General features: G+C 45.4%; 1 protein-coding gene across 5 annotated transcripts in view; it reads left to right on the top strand.

Moving 5' to 3' along the window:
• Window positions 1-17,168, top strand: part of ELOVL5 (ELOVL fatty acid elongase 5) — a 72,173-nt gene that overhangs the window by 52,349 nt on the left and 2,656 nt on the right. For 3 of the 5 annotated variants that reach the window (XM_004771857.3, XM_013045513.2, XM_045071224.1), the window contains 4 exons: window positions 10,371-10,448; window positions 11,853-12,024; window positions 13,753-13,877; window positions 16,485-16,619. In XM_004771857.3, coding sequence (XP_004771914.1) covers window positions 10,371-10,448; window positions 11,853-12,024; window positions 13,753-13,877; window positions 16,485-16,619 — 510 coding nt within the window. Of the gene's footprint in view, window positions 1-1,514; window positions 1,589-10,370; window positions 10,449-11,852; window positions 12,025-13,752; window positions 13,878-16,484; window positions 16,620-17,168 lie in introns of all 5 variants that reach the window. The other 2 variants (XM_013045514.2, XM_013045515.2) reach the window with 2 other exon arrangements.

Genomic DNA, 17,168 nt, shown 5'->3' with positions numbered 1-17,168 from the left:
TTTCTTCTGCACTTTAAAGATTCATTCCAGAATCCTATTTTTGTTCATTCATAAGTAATCATTTTTGTTCCGGGTAATTTTTAAGTTGCATTCAAAAATAAAACAGTTGTGTGCCTGGGTAGTCATCTGTTTTTATTTTTCTCATTCAGGACTTGTGAGCCTTGGGTCTGAAAAGTTTACGTATTTCATTAATTCAGGAAAGTACTCGGCTCTCATCTGCTCAACTCCGGCCTCTCCTCCCTCTACTATTAAACACATATTAATAGTCCCCGACCCTACATCGTCTCTCCTTGTATTTGTGCCTCATTATCTCTTTCTGATTCACTCACATTTTCATTTGTGTCTACTCTGCTGTTCCATCCATCTATTGAGTGTTCAGTGTAAACGGCTACCTGCTGTTTATTTTTGAAGGTTTGCCACTTGTCTCTCCTCCCCCCATCACATAACATAAGAGTATTAAGGGAGTTTTTTTGTTTTTTCCATGATCTAGATGCGACACTTATCTCCAAACTTAACCACTTGCATTCAGCCACATCTGTGAGGTCAGACCTCTGGAAATAATTATTGAATCTACATTAAATCTCCTCTTTAAAAAAAAATGGTTTGTCTGGTATCCTGGGTAAGCACCCCAAACTAGTATTGCTGGGTGGGGTCATCTCAGGTAAGATGTCTTCCTCAAATACAGGAAAGATTCTAAAAGGACTTAAATGTAAACTAACGTCCTCTTTTCTGCATAATGTTTTGTGGAGGGGCCCTCACTGTATAATTAGGCATCAGTGATGATGGACTTGGTGTGTTTCATGGAGCATTTCTGTGGGTCTTTATAGTTGGGGGAGTTGGTTCTGCTTTTGTTCAGTTTGCTGCATTGCCAGAACCAGAAGTCAGTACTTTTTTTATTTGAATCTTCTTTTGAAGATTTCTGATGCTGCTTTATTGGAAAGATGAAAGAAATGTGCTGGGTGGGTGTTTTGCTTGTACCTTCTAACCCCTCTGTCACTGTGGGGTTGATACAGCTGAAGCATCTCCCCGGGCACCTGACAGCCTGTTCTTCCCTGGGCTCTAGCTTTGAAGGTCCTGATAGAACCACAGAGCAGTTGCTTTGGAAACATTATATTCTAAACTGTCTTGTTTTTCTTTCCCTTCAGACTTTCCGAAAATAGAAATGTTATTGTGGGGAAATAGCATTTGGAAAAACACTTAAAAGACCTGGTAGTTGAATATTGAATTTTTTTTTTAATTATGTTTACCAAAGTACTTCAAAAATTTTTTTTACTATTTTGCTTTTTCTCCTTTAACAGAGGTACAGAGAAATTGAAACATGTGGTGAGATTAATATTTCTCGGAAAGGCCTAATCATTGCCTTAAAATACTTCTCACTCTTAGTTCCCTTGCAACTAAAGTTCCTTGCTCAGAATGAAGCTTTTCTCAGGGACTGGAAGCACCCTGCTCAGTTATGTTCCTCTCACTTTATCTGGCACTGCCCTGAGAGAATGCCCTATATTGGGCAAATGGAGGAAGGGTGCAACCCAGACAGTCTTCCCCTCTCTCCTCACACCCAACAAAAGAACAAGGATTACCTTCCAGTAGAGTGCAAGCTTCGGAGTTGGTTCAAAGCCCGGCCTGACTTCTCTAAACTGACTGCAAACCTTTGGTAACTTGGCCACTTGGAGTTGGGGTACCAAGGAACGTGTCACTGGACAAATCCTCAACTAACGCAGACTTAATCTGCAAAACCAGAGTTGGTAGGTAGCCTGGAGAAGTCTCTTTAAATTATGCAAAGGATGCCCTGGCCGGGGCCTCAGAATACAGGAGGAGCTGCACTGCTTCAGACCTAGTCGTGGGAGTCGTGGGCCTTTGTGCATGGACAGCAGAAAGAGCAAACATCTGGCTAGAGTCATAGCAGAGACTTACATAGTGCTTCCCATGCCAGGTCCTGGGCTAACTCCTTTACTCTTCCTTGGACTGTCACCGCCCTTTCTGCAGAGAGCACATTCCCAGGGAGGCCTGGGATTCGGATCTGCGCCTCAGACCAGTGTGCAGTACCGTCTGGAGATGCTGAGTCTTGGCTTAAGGTTTTCCTCTCCCTAGCCACTTATAATCCATGAACGACAAAACGAGCATTTGCAGAAGCCACTCCTCAGGAGGCCTGAGAAGTGAGAGACTAGGACCGGCAACATACAAGGACAGGGTCTAGGGTTCAGGGGAGAATGCCAGACATCCCTGTTTCAGCTTGGGCTGAGGACAGGCTGTTCCTTTGTGCTTTGTTCTAAAGGCTTTTCTAGTGTACAGAGCCTGTCCTTATGACTTAACCAAGAGTATTCCATTCAGCAGTGACCCATGGGTGTTCCTGGTCATCAGGAAAACAAAACAAAACACTTCTGGAAGTTGTGAGTGTGAAATTATTTTAATGAGCATCCTTATGGCCTGGATGTGAAAGATTTGAAATGCAAAGCCTCAGGCTTTGACCTGACTCTGTTTCATAATAGCACAGCCAAGAGCAGGTAGTTAAACCCTGAAAGAATGAGATACTTTAAGTTTTGGAGCAGCTGAGGTTAATTTTAAATCAAATCTGCTGAAGTAAAGACAGTGAAAGTCTGCTTTTCCTCAGATTGCTTCATGGATAGAGTACCCCATTGTGTTCTTGAATTATTAAGAATTCAGAAACAAGTAAGGAAGGTCAGAGGAACATGGAACTCCTGTTTGAGATTGCAGTTAAACTGAGGACCCGAATACCTGGGTGCTGGTCCCAGTGGTGCCACCAAAAAGCCATGTGACTTTGGGGTATCCATATCACTTCTCATCTCTGTTTCCTTATTTAAAACATGGGCTTGTAGCAAGTCTAAAAAATACACACTCATCCATTCATGTAGAAACAATATAAACTGTCAACCACCCACATACTTGGTATTACTTGGAAATGTCCCTGGGTCCTCTTCTAGATGCAATTTGAATTCCAGTATGGACAGTCTCTTCTTACTCTTCTTGGATAGATGTCTGCTTAGGGGTAATAATCACACAGCTCTCCAGGCCTTCATCACTAAAAGCAGCCAGGCCTTTTGGAAAAGGGTTATCTTGTGGCTCTGACATCTAGAGATATTGGGCTGAAAGGCTGTGATAATGGCCACCCAAGATGACATTCTTCTGCTTATTATTTAAATGTTAAATGACCTTGTTTCTTGAGATGCTTTGGTAGAATTCCAGAAAGTGCCCTGGAAATGGTTATCATGCTGAAGGTCATACCTTATTGGTGGCTATTTGTGGTGTTAGATGAGAACTCACCTGTCACCGTTAGAAATGATTCACTCCATGAGCTGCATCACCCAGACCTAGCTGTGATACTTGCCTGATGTCTCTTCTTTAAATGAAAAGATGCATCAAAACCACCTTAGGTTATTGAATTTGTCCCATAAGAAGAGAAAGCTGCTAGCTCAGCTATAATTCCAGCTCTTTCTGTGCCCCTGGCCTAATTAAAGTTTGCTTTACTCCACAAAGGAGAAAGCACATATGGTTTGCAGTGGTGCTCTTTGTATTTTGATTACTTGGGAAAAGCCAGGTCAAGTAAATAATACCGTAACGTACACTCCATTGCTCTTGGAGTAGCTGGTGTTATATGGAACTGCATGTGGCGGCAGGCTGTTCGCCATGGCCTCCGTTTTCCTTCAAGTACAATCCTGTGTGCTCCTGAGCAGATTCCCAGGAGCCCAGGGTAGAGGGACCTAGCCTTACTTTCCGTGCCTCACCTTTGTCCAGCCTCCTGGCCCTCTGGCTCTGCAGTGTCTGCAGTGGTGTGTTGACTTTCTGGGGACCAGAGCAGCTCTCTGGAAGGAAGCCAGACCCAAGCCCTGAAGGGAAATGGTGGCCAAGGTGACTTCGACTAGATCATTGTCTCTACTGATGTGGTCCTAGGGGCGCTGGAAGGAAGAGCTTTGCAGAGCCCATGCTGTTTCCCTCTTATGGGGAATGGAGGGAGCAGAACCTTCTGACACTGACCCATTGTACACAGAATTGGTGAGAGTAGTCTTAGGTGAATTAACTTTATAACTCAGGGGCTTGGTCCTTGTTGTTATATTATTCTATCCCTTCTGAAGCTGAGGATGTATGAGAATTCAACTCTCCGTGTCCCCCAATTTGATGGGGACCGGTTTTTCCATCTTGTGAACAGAACTCGGATGAATAGTGTCAAATCTAGGTTTCACTAAAATACTTTCTTGTGTTTCAGTTTCTCCATTTGCAAAGCAGAAATGACATCTTTTTTGATTTGGGGTGGGTTTTTGACTTTTTTGTTGTTGTTGTTCGTTTTTGGGTTTTTTGCTATGAGTAATATATTCAGCCTCTATTTGGGGGTGGGTGTGGTGAGGCAAAAAGCAGGGTCTCAGATGCTTTGTTGTTACTTTAGCAACTGTTCAGTACCTCTTGTGTGCAGGTCCCTGTGCTGGGTTCTGTGCATGTGGGAGCCCCAGTCCCCAATGATGTAAGCTGCCCACAGAGCTTAAAACAGACCCTTTAACAAAGGGCTAAAAGGGAACATATGAGCAGACAACTACAAGCCGTGGTAGGGTGAGCTTAGAGGAAGGAGGACAGACTTCAGACTGGAGGTCCAAGCAAGCAATCACGAAGAAATGAGGATTTAAGGGGCACCTGGGTGGCGCATTTGGTGAAGCATCCAACTCCTGATTTTGGCTCAGTTCGTGATCTCAGGGTTGTGAGATCGTGCCCCATATTGGACTCCGTGCTCAGCAGGGAGTCTGCTTTAAGAGTCTCTATTTTCCTCTGCCCTCTCTCTCTCAAATAAATAAATCTTTTTAAAAAAGGAATTTTAAGCAAACTTTGAAGGATAGTTAGAATTTTAAGAGCTAGAGATGGGGGTACCTGGGTGTAGATGGCATTCCAGTTGAAAAGAATAAACTAGTGGTCACTGCTAGCATTTGTTGGGTTTATCCTATGTACCAGGTTGAGCAGGGTAAGCATTTGTACACTCCCTCCACCTCATTTACTTTCACGGCAGCCTAAAGAGGCGCAAATGCTGTTCTTACCCTCTTTACATGAAGAAACGAGGTGTATAGAGAGGGGTACAAACATTTGTCTAAGGTCACCTGGCTAAATGCAGGTTGCTAGGAATTAAAGTACTTCTGGCTAGTGCCCAAACCTGTGCTCTTTGCCCTTGGCCATTGTGGGGTGGGTGAGGAGCAAAAGGGGTCCTTCTGACTGTAGGTCAGGGAGCTGGGAAAGAATGTGAATGCTGTGCCTAGGATTTAGGATTGTGTTCTAAGGAAACTGGGAGTCACTGAAGAGTTTGTTTTTTGGTTTTTGTTTTTTATTTAATTCTTTTTCAGTGTTCCAGAATTCTTTGTTTATGCACCACACCCAGTGATCCATGCAATATGTACCCTCCACAATACCTTCCACCAGCCTCACCCAACCTCCCCCTCCCCTTCCCTCAAAAACCGTCAGTTAGTTCCTCAGAGTCCACAGTCTGTCATGGTTTGTCTTCCCCTCCGATGTCCCCCAACTCCCTTCTCTCCATCTCCCCATGCCCTCCATGTTATTCCTTATGCTCCACAAATAAGCGAAACCATATGTTACTTGACTCTCTCTGCTTGACTTATTTCACTCAGCATAATCTCTTCCAGTCCCTTCCATGTTGCTACAGAAATTGGGTATTCATCCTGTCTGATGGAGACATAATACTCCATAGTTTATATGGACCACATCTTCCTTATCCATTAGTCCATTGAAGGGCATCTTGGTTCTTTCAACAGTTTGGCAGTTGTGGCAGTTCATTGCTGCAATGAAAATTGGGATACAGATGGCCCTTCTTTTCACTATACCTGTATCTTTGGGGTAAATGCCCAGCAGTGCAATTACAGGCTCATAGGGTAGCTCTATTTTTAATTTCTTAAGGAATCTTCACACTGTTTTCCAAAGTGGCTGCACCAACTTGCATTCCTACCAACAGTGGAAGAGAGTTCCCCTTTCTCCACATCCTCTCTAACACTTGTTGTTTACTGTCTTGTTGATTTTGGACATTCTCCTTGGTGTAAGGTGGTATCTCAATGTAGTTTTGATTTGAATCTCCCTGATGGCTAATGATGATGAACGTTTATCATGTGTCTGTTAGCCATTTGTATGTCTTCTTTGGGGTAGTGTCTGTTCATGTCTTCTACCCATTTTTTGACATGATTATCTGTTTTATGTGTGTTGAATTTGACCAGCATTTTTCAAAGAGCTGGAACAAACAATCCTAAAATTTGTAGAACCAGAAGAGACCCCGAATTGCTAAGGAAATGTTGAAAAAGAAAAAACTGGAGGCATCATGTTGCCTGATTTCAAGCTTTACTACAAAGCTGTGATCACCAAGATAGCATGGTACTGGCACAAAAACAGACACATAGACTAGGGGAACAGAGTAGAGAGCCCAGATATGATCCCTCAACTCTATGGTCAAATAATTTTCAACAAAGCAGGAAAAAATATCTGGTGGAAAGGACAGTCTCTTCAATAAATGGTGCTGGAAAAATTGGACAGCTATGTGTAGAAGAATGAAACTTGACCATTCTCTTACACCATACACAAAGATAATCTCGAAATGGATAAAAGACCTCAACGTGAGGCAGGAATCTTATCAAAATCCTAGAAGAGAACATAGGCAGTAACCTCTTCGACACCGGCCACAGCAACTTCTTTCAAGACCTGTCTCCAAAGGCAAAGGAAACAAAAGCGAAAATGAACTTTTGGGACTTCATCAAGATCAAAAGTTTCTGCACAGCAAAGGAAACAGTCTACAAAACAGGCAACCCACGGAATGGGAGAAGATATTTGCAATTGACACTACAGACAAGGGCTGATATCCAAGATCTATAAAGAACTCCACTGAAGGGTTTTAATCACATAATTCAGAGGTCTGCCCCCAGTGGAAGTGCTGAGTGGCAGTGATGAAGGAGGGTGGGTTGCCCTGGGGGCTGCAGGAAGCCTCTCCTAGGAGAAGAGGGCAGTGGGCTCAGGGCCCTGAAGTGGCACTGTACTTTGGGGAATTTCACTGCCCCCCAGACCTGGAGTTCTTTGGCCTCCAGAGATACTGGGTGTTTTAGATACAGACTTTTTCCCCCGATTTATAGGAAGGAGGGACAAGTGGAATTTTAAGGTAATTAGCTTAAGGAGCAAAGCAATCCAACCTGGATACCTTCGGAAAGACATTTTAAAAGAAAGGTATGTGTTAGTCCCTTCTGCTAGAGTTAACAGATCCTTCCTCAGTCTGTGCCTGCCCTTGAGGTCAAGTTGCCTACAGGAATACAAGGAAGAATTAGCTCTCTTCTCCCTCAGCTTCCTTGCCTGTCCCCTTTCCTACCAAGGCAGGCATTCATGAATGCAGTCATCTGCCTCCAGACGCGATAAACCAGAATAGCAGCTGGAAAACAGTGATGGTAGGTCCTAGAATTTTAAATTGATAAGATGCTAACATTTCAAAAACATTTCAAAAAGCATGTTTAGCGAGGATAATCATGGTTAATAAGTTTTTAATTTTGCCAAGTAAGGCTATCGTTTTAAATAAAGGTATCTTTTAAATTGCATAAATACAGGACTCCTGGGTGGCTCAGTGGGTTAAAGCCTCTGCCTTCAGCTTGGGTCATGATCCCAGGGTGCTGGGATCGAGCCCTGCATCCTTTCCTCTCTGCTTCCTTTCCTCTCTCTCTGCCTGTCTCTCTGCCTATTTGTGATCTCTGTCTTTCAAATAAATAAATAAAAGTTTTTTAAAATTGCATAAATATATCTTCATGGAGCACTTTGCTATGTTGTTCTTACTTTTTATCATTTGCAGTAGTCGTGTGAAAACTCCCTTGAGAACCATTCGTTCTGTGTATGTATCCCTCATCCACAGAAGATAACTCATTGGTTCTCTCATGGGTTAGGAGGAAGGGCAGGGAAAACTACACTCTCTTCTCTTCTCTTCACCTCAGGTCTTCTGAGGGCACATATGCCAACACCCCACTCCCAACCACACTTTATTTTCAGGCTTTTTATCTCGATTCTTGGAACTCGGGATACGTCTGCATTTGGGGTGCTTAACCTGCTATGACTTGAGAGCACAATGTTGTCCAAAAGGATGATGTACCTTCTGATAAATTATCCTGCTGTTGTTGGTCTTTCAAAGATAGTGAAGTACAGCATAGTTTATGATCTGTTTATTAAAAGTCCAAATGTAGAAATTGTAGAAAATTAGAACCTTTAGAGATCATTTAGTCCAACCTCATCTTTTTACCTAAAAAGGGCCTGAGGAACTTAGCGAGCTCACCTCAGGTCTTGGGCCTCAGTGGACGGCAGCCTAACTCATCCAGGCTCCCTGGTCTGGTCTTCTACTTCCTAAGGAGAACTCTTCGTCACAAAATGATGCCTCCAAACCCCTGGTGCCGGTCTTTGGTCTTGAAAACCATGTTAACACTTAATACTTTCTTACATATAGAAGATGACAAAGCCAGAAGGCAGACCACAGAAAGGAAGTTAATAGAAGAAAAAGCAGTTTCTGAGAAGGGCTTTCAGTGAGAGTACAACGGCCACACCCGCTGTGGCATTTCTGAGGTCAGATCGGGTGGAAGTTTAACCGTCTGTCTTCAGGCCCTTGTAATCCCTTTTCTGCTTACCCAGCAGGAAACCTGTGGTTCCCACTCCTAGTTGCAGGTTGGAAGTACCTTGAGAGCTTTGTGAAGGCCCCTAAAGAGTCTGGTTTAATGATCTGGGGAGAGGCCAGGCAGCAGCAGGTTTAGAAGCTCCCCAGGTGGTTCTGTTATGGAACTAGAGTGGGAACCACAGCTTTCAGCCCATGGTTCACAAGCTTTGGCTGCATCAAAGTCACCTATAAAACAGCCTGTTGCCATGCCACTGGGCTTCACACCCAGAAATTTCTGATTCAGAAGGTCTAGGGTAGGGCTTGAGATTTTTGTGTTTCTAACGATTCTTGGGCGATTGAGATGCTGCTGGGTTGGGAACCACACTTTGTAAACCACAGTATTGAGTTCTCAAAGGCTCTGTGATCATGTCTGTGAGGCCCTACCTTGATGGTATACCCCCAGAGTTTGTTTTTGTTTTTAAAGATGTTATTTATTTATTTGACAGAGAAATCACAGGGAGGCAGAGAGGCAGAGAGAAAGGGGGAAGCAGCTCTCTGCTGATAGAGGACCTTGAGGTCATGAGATCATTACCCCTGATGATCAGGGCCTGAGATCATGACTTGAGCTGAAGGCAGAGACCTAACCCACTGAGCCACCCAGGTGCCCCACCCCCAGACTTGATTCTGGGGTAGGGTCAAGAATTTCTATGTCTTAGAAGTTCCCATGTAATGTTAATGCAGCTGGACTGGGGAACACACTTTGAGACCCAGGGTCAGTCTTTTTATGCGGGATACCAGATGAGATCAGGCACAAGGCAGGCCACCTCAGATTTCTCCCCATCTATAGTGTGCCAATTGGCCCCCAGAGAGAGTCACCAGGAAACTCAAGATCACTGTAGGCTTTAGGAGGAAGCAGGAAGCTATGGTTTACATGGACAAGGAATAGCACCTCCTAGGTGTTTGTCTAGGACATAGTGTGGACATGCACAGGTGTTCAAATTAAACCTTCCCTCTGGACTGTCACAGTGGGTCCTTAAGTCTCATCTAGGCCAGCTGTCCTCACTGTAGACAAATGAGGAAACCAAAGAGAGCTGGTGATGCAGATCTGTAACCTAGAGCTGGCATGTCCCCTGATTCTGGGGCCCTTTCTGTGACACTGCAGATTTCTGCTTTGTGGACCCAGTGGATGACACAGCAACAGGAGGTAATGAAGGCAAGGCTGGCCAAATTATCCTAGGTTTGACAGCAGTGGTTCTTGAAGTGTGGTCTCTAGATCAGGAGCATCAGGATCACCTGGAAACTTGTTAGAAATATGGATTCTTAGACCCCACCCCAGGCCTACTGGATCAGAAACACTCCCTAGCAATCCTGTTTTTATATGCCCCTGAGGCAATTCTGGTACACCAACGCTCAAGTTTGGGAAGGGCTGAATTTGTGAAGGTGTGATCTCCCCTGAGACTTCTTGTGGGACTGAGCCTGCTGTCAGCTTGGTCAGGGCCTTGGGACAGCCCAGGGCATTGAGAATTGAGTGCCAGCTCAGTAAGGCAGCACCCTGGAGTGACTTCTGGTCCACCCCTTGTAAAACGGAGACTCTCCGGTATTCACACTGCCCAACATCGTGATTTTTGCCGAGGAGCAAAGACTGAAGTTGCGTCAGCCAGCCCAAGGTCAATTGTCAGAGATTCCGAAACAAATGAAGTTTAAGTGAGTAGGGCTTTTCTGATTTCTGATATTGTTGGTGATGGACTTCTTCCTTTTTTTGTTTTAGTTAGTGACAGGAGTATGGGAAAACAGCTACAACTTCTTCTGTCAAGGCACTCACAGTGCAGGAGAAGCAGATATGAAGGTAAGGTCTCTCTCTGTTTTAAATAGTTTGTTTGTTTGTTTGTTTGTTTTTAATTGTGCAAAAGACAAAATGGCTCATATTCTCACTGCCCAAGGTAATTCCTATTGACATTTTTAAAAAATCTATTTCCACATTAAAATTTGAACATGAGTGGTGTAAGAGAAAAACTAAAGTTTCATTTAATAAAAGTAAGTCCCGTTAATGGTTTCCAGGAAGAGGGGCCTGGCGGGCTCAGTTGGTGGAGTATGCGACTCTTGATCTTGGGGTTGTGAGTTTGAGCCCCACATTGGGTAGAGAGATTATCTAAAAATAAAATCTTGAGGGGCGCCTGGGTGGCTCAGTGTTTTAAGCCTCTGCTTTCAGCTCGGGTCATGATCTCAGGGTCCTGGGATCGATCCCCACATCGGGCTCTCTGCTCAGCGGAGAGCCTGCTTCCCCCTTTCTCTCTGCCTGCCTCTCTGCCTACTTGTGATCTCTCTCTATCAAATGAATAAATAAAAATCTTTAAAAAAATAAATAAATAAAAATTAAAAATAAAATCTTGAAAAAAAATTTGTTATTTACATTTCGGGGGGAACAAATAACTACATGCATTTTTCAGCATTTATATAAATGGGATCGTAAAAATAATGTCTTAAATGCTGTAATCATTCCTGAAAGTGCTGTCTGAGGGTGGTCTTTTGATTCTGACTTCCACTCTGAGTGGGTTCTGTTGTTGTTGTTTTGTTTGTTTTGGTAGAGAGAGCACAAGGAGGGGAGCAGCAGGCAGAGGGAGAAGCAGGCTCCCCACTGAGCAGGGAGCCCAATGTGGGGCTCCATTCTAGGACCCTGGGACCATGACCTGAGCTGAAGGCAGACACTTAAGACTGAGCCACCCAGGTGTCCCCAGTGTTTCGTTTTAAATGAAAGACTGCTGCTTTAAATTCAGATGGGCATTCATTTTCTTAAAACTGTGTGGCATATTTAACTGGGCAGGGACCTGACATGGAAAGTTCCGATTCCTTTTCTTCTTTTCCTCATATCCTGGCCCCCTGCCCCCATGCCAGTCCCTGGAATAGCAGCACCACTCAGGAGGTTTTTCTGTGCTGATGGTTTTGCAGGTCACTCCAGGGGGAATAGACAGGCTTCAGGGCTTTTGAACTTTGATCCTCTGGATTTTGTCAGTCTTGAAAGACGTCCATGCCACTTTAAAATTTCCCCTGTCATCATTCCAGACCTCCCCCAGCTTCCCCCCACCTCCCAGTATTCTGTTAGAGGCACTCAGAATGACCAGAGCTCCCAGCCTCTGAAGGACTCTAGGAGCCAGGGGGTGCTCAGGCTTCAGGAGAACCTGGGAGTCTGGGATGTTAGTAAACACGTCAGGGGGTATATTCCAGAAACACCGTAATGGTCTCTTCCTCTTAGATTATCCGCGTCCTCTGGTGGTACTATTTCTCCAAGCTCATTGAATTCATGGACACCTTCTTCTTCATCTTACGGAAGAACAACCACCAGATCACAGTCCTGCACGTCTACCACCACGCCACCATGCTGAACATCTGGTGGTTTGTGATGAACTGGGTCCCCTGTGGCCACTGTAAGTCTTACATTGGGGGGGGGGGGCAGTGCGCAGCACTGGGGACAGGTGTGACAGAGAGGCTGAATTGAAACCAAGGCTTTTAGTGAAGGTGCTATTTCTGTGGATTTCTAGGTCAAACACGGGAACTTTGTGTCCCAGTTGCATTCATGATAGTTTGTGTGGCCTGTGCACTCAGTAAGCTGACGAAACCTTTTTCTGGCTGACTTGGCAAGGTGAGGGAAATACCAAATTCCCAGCCTGGGGCATACAGGGAAATAGGGACAGTGTCCTCTATCACAGAGGACAGCTGTTCCAGGTTATTTCTAGTCCATGTTTCTTAAAATTTGGAAGTCGTTTGACTGAGAGAGGCAGGCCAGAAAGATAGAACCACACCACTGAGGGAGTCCCAGGGAACACGACTAATGATGAAACAAGCTTTAGCTGAAGAGCACAGGAGGAGGTCTGCACATAATGCTTATAGAACGAGCCTGCCTTGTTCCCTGAAGCATGTTAGCAAGGCATCTTCAATGGCATGCACCAAAATTTGAAGTAAATTCCCAAAGACAGATAGATACCTGTTGTTTTTAGAAAGCTTATGGTCTGAGGTCTCATAATTTTCAAAGATTAAGTTGTCTCCTTTAGGTTTAGCTTAGGAGTTATAACAGGTGTCCTGATCAAAATTTCTGCCATCCAGCACTGGTGAATTTGAGAACTTTTGGGTCTGTTCATGTGTTTTTTTCCCTAGGATGGCACTGCCCTGAATTAACTGGCCCACCAAGATTCCCACAGTCATAGAATTTTAGAACTAGAAAGGTGAATCACCAAACCCAGCTCCCTGTGGTTTGGGAGGAAACTGACATAGTAGAAGGTTTGGAAGAACTCGGTTTCCAGTGTGCCATCCCCCCGCTGTGTTTTTCCCACCGTCACACTTCATGGCTCTGGATTATCTGATTTAACTTCCTAATAGGAACAGTGTCTCTTTACATTTTCAAAGAACTCTCAGGGTGGTAGATTTTAACGAGCCCCACTGGGCCCAAGAGAAACAACTAGGACCTGGATGTGACTTGTCCAAGGTCACCCAGCCAGTTACTGTAATAGCCAGAAGTAGAGACTCCCTCCCTGAGCCCCTAGCCATGTACACCTCTGACTGTGCGTGGGAAAGCTGGTGAGTTCTGTTGGGTTGCCCGCTGTGGGGGAGGAGGACAGAGAGGCTAAAAAAGAACTGGTGGTTCTACTGGAAATTAAAAGTATGTGATAAAAGAGGAGTCTTTTATCTCTAAGGAACTGGACTCTGGATTGTTGTTGAAAAAAATATGTAGTCTCAGCAGTGCAGCCCTGGGGAATACTAAGGAGGCCAAGGCTTCTTCCAGCTCCAGCAGATGTGTTAGCCAGCCAGCTTTGAACCTCCTGCCCATCAGCTGCCTTCCCCAGGCCTTCAGCACAGCAGCCTAAAGCACCTTGCATGTAAAGAAAACCAGCTCGCTCTGGGAGTTGATTGGGGTTCTGGCAACAAAGCTGTGAGGTGGTCTCCTGACTCCTGTGTTAAATGCATGCCTGGCAGCCCCAGCTGAGCCCGGCCTTAAAGCACCCCAGTCGGCCTGCCCCAGTGGAAAGGGGGTTCTGAGCACTGTTCCACATGCTGCTTACCAGCCCTACTTGAACACGTCTGTTTTCCGGATTTGAAAGGAATTTTGTTCCATGTAGAACACTGATGCATTCTCCTTCCCAATCCCCCCTGTTTTTCAGCGTATTTTGGCGCCACCCTTAACAGCTTCATCCATGTCCTCATGTACTCATACTACGGTCTGTCATCTGTGCCCTCCATGCGCCCGTACCTCTGGTGGAAGAGATACATCACTCAGGGGCAGCTGGTAAGTCACTCAGTGCCTCTCTCCAGGACTTGCTGCCTGACAGACTGCTCTCCCTGCCTTTATTCACTGTTACTTAATAGAATCTAATGTATATCTTTCCCACCTTTTCTCTTTGATCCAACTAAACTACCTGCAGCCCGCGGAGCAGAGAATGTTCTTACTTCCAGCTGATGCGGAAACTATATCTGTGGGCAGCTAGTTGGGCTATAGAATGAGGACAGGAATCTAATTTCCTGACTTCAAGTTCAGTTTGTTTTCCTTAGTTTGTATACAAAGCATATGTTGCCTGGGTGTGTTTCCTAATTATAATCCAGAACCCAAAAGTGACCACTGTGTCCTGGGTTCTTGGGAGTTTTCGAAGGACCAAGGAGTCCCGAGTGCTTATAGCCATTAGGCAGTGAGGGTGTCGGTAAGATCAGTGCCCGGTGACCACTCAGCCCCCGAGCTGTGAAGCACTTGTTGGCGAGGATGACACCTGCTGTGCTTCAGACGACAGCCTCTCTCCTGACGTTGACCTTGAGGGCCCACCCAGCCGTTGTTGGCACTTGGTGATTACGTCCTACCGTCCTACCGTCCTTTCTGAAGCTTCCCTGAGTTGTCAGGGTATGATTGACGCCTGTTTCTCTCCCTTTGTGAATTCTTTCATGAACCAATTACTGTTACCACTAATGTGAAACACTGACATTTGCTGAGTGTCTGGCACTCGTGCTAAGTAAGCAGGTTTACATGGACTAGTCCAGAAGCCTGAGTTCATGTTCTTATCCCCATTCTATGGATGAGGACACTGAGGCAACAGGCCTAACCCAGCTGACTGAGGGGTATAAAGTTTCAGCCCCAGCCTTGCCTTAACATATTTTTCTAAAGAACCATGCTGATTCCAGTCTTCCCAAGTCAATTGTGATTTTTCAATATTTAAAAATAACAGTCTGGGGAAAAAAATCTGAGAAGATCATCTGAGCTACTTACGTGTTTGACATTTCATTATCACCTCTTTGCCAGCTGCTCTCTAGTCCTTGTTAATTTTTTTCACTCACCTGTGAGGAAGGATAATTGTTCCTTAACCTTCTCGTTATGCGTGAGAAGTGATGTGGAGATCGATTTATACCACACAGCCGTGGCCTGGCAAAAGCAGAATTTAAAAGAACAGACTGCGGACATTGGTCTCCCATTAAGCTCTGCCCTTTGAGGTAGAAGACTGCACCCAGTTTGCCTAGATTTATTTTAAGCACCGCTCCTAGTTATTCCTTAACCTAGAGTACTCACCTTAAAAAAGAGAAGAAAGTGGGGAGGGAAGTAAGTTCTCTCCAGAAGCCCTGGGGGCTGGGCCAGAAATCCAGTGGGCAGAACCCTGCCCCCTGGTGGTGGTGGTGCTCTTGAAGAGTCACCTTCCAGTAGCCACATCTCATTGTAATCTTTCCCATTCAAGATTTATTCATCAAAAAAGAAAAAAGATTTATTCATCAGAAAAATCTGGACTTAGCATTATATCTTGGTAGAAGTTTAAATCTGTTGATCAGCCTTCTTCAAACCAAAGAGGTACATGGGTAAAAAATAGGAAGAGTTGGGGCACGTGGGCGGTACAGTCAGTTAAGTGTCTGGCTCCTGGTTTCAGCTCAGGTGGTGATCTCAGGGCAGTGAGCTCCAGCCCTATGTTGGGCTGCATCCTCAGCAGGGAGTCTGCTTGAGGACTCTCTCCCTCTTCCCCTCACACACTCTCTCAAATAAATCTTAAAAAAAAAAACAGAGAAAGGGGCGCCTGGGTGGCTCAGTGGGTTAAAGCCTCTGCCTTCGGCTTGGGTCACGATTCCAGGGTTCTGCAGTTGAGCCCCGCATCGTGCTCTCTGCTCGGCGGGGAGCCTGCTTCCCCCCCTCTCTCTCTGCCTGTGTCTCTGCCTACTTGTGATCTCTGTCAAATAAATAAAATCTTTTTTAAAAAAATAAAAAATAAAAAAACAGAAATAGGAATTGCACATCCCACAGCAACATCACCAGTTCTCTTTAAACATACAGCCCACACACCCTTCCTTTCTCCCTTAAAAATATAAAGCAAGAAAAAATTACTTGGCATCTCTCTATACAGGGTCCCTAAGGTTTGTGTGTGGGGCGGGGGTGGGGGGATTATGTTTTCCTTTGTTCCCCAGCTTCATTGAGCTGTACAAGACCTGTAATGTTGTGTATGGTGTGTGGTGTATGGTGTACTGATAGGGTATATGTATGGGTTGTGAAATGATTGGGACAGTAACACCCAGTTCACACCCACAGTCACGCTGCATAGCTATGGGGTTTTTTCTCGTGACAAGAACTTTTACGATCTACTCTTAGCAACCTCCATGTATACTATATAGCATTGTTAACTATTCTCCAAATTTTAGAGAAGGTGGTTTAAGCAGAAGGAAGGGGAGGAGAATGTATATGACAAAGGCACATATATAATTTAGGAGAAATTTATGCATGAACGTATGCTTAGTGTCTATGAAGGGACTTCACCTCCAGAAAGGCCTGTGAGTGTCCTTCCATGGACTCGGTGTGCTGGGTGGAGAGCCCGTCTGGTGTGGCACCTTGTCGGTGCGCCATGGCTGCACTCTGCTGTGTCCCCTCTCCCACCAGCTGCAGTTTGTGCTGACAATCATCCAGACCAGCTGCGGGGTCATCTGGTCGTGTACGTTCCCTCTTGGGTGGCTGTACTTCCAGATTGGATACATGATCTCTCTGATCACGCTCTTCACAAACTTCTACATTCAGGTAAGTCTTGCTCTTCCATGGCAGTTGGGCCTTGTGGCCTTTTCAGCAAAGAACCTCCTCTGTTCATTTAAGGAGGATGACCTGTGGAAAGAACCCCTCCTGCGTGCCAGACAGCAGGCTCTGGTGCAGTCACAGTGACAGGGCAACCCCTACCTTTGGGAGGGGACTGACTGCCAACACAGGAGATGCTGGTATCTGTCCCAAACCTCCCGAGTTCTAGATCTTCGGCAGAGGAGCCGGGGATTCACGTGGGAACGCCACGCTGTTCGGCAAGCTCTGTTGTTGCTTTGCTCGCAGCCGACTGCGGGCATGTGACGGGAGAGTTCTGTCAACAGTCCCACAGCCCCGCCGCCCTGAACCCTGGAACTACATAAAATGTCTAAAGAAATGTGCATCACAGCCCTCGGCTGCAGACAGAAATCTGCCCTTTCGTCCCCGTTTCCTCACACCTGCACTGCTCACGTCTGGAGGCTCCATTCATTCCCAAGTGCAGGATGGCAGGTCAGTTTTACTCAGAAGGGTCCAGTTAGGGCAGATTGCCTCCACTGG

This window comes from Mustela putorius, unplaced genomic scaffold, assembly GCF_011764305.1.
Source record: "Mustela putorius furo isolate JIRA1106 unplaced genomic scaffold, ASM1176430v1.1 tig00003983_pilon_pilon_pilon, whole genome shotgun sequence".
In the NCBI taxonomy this organism is placed as follows: Eukaryota; Metazoa; Chordata; class Mammalia; order Carnivora; family Mustelidae; genus Mustela; species Mustela putorius.
This window is presented reverse-complemented; position numbering and strand designations above follow the sequence as displayed.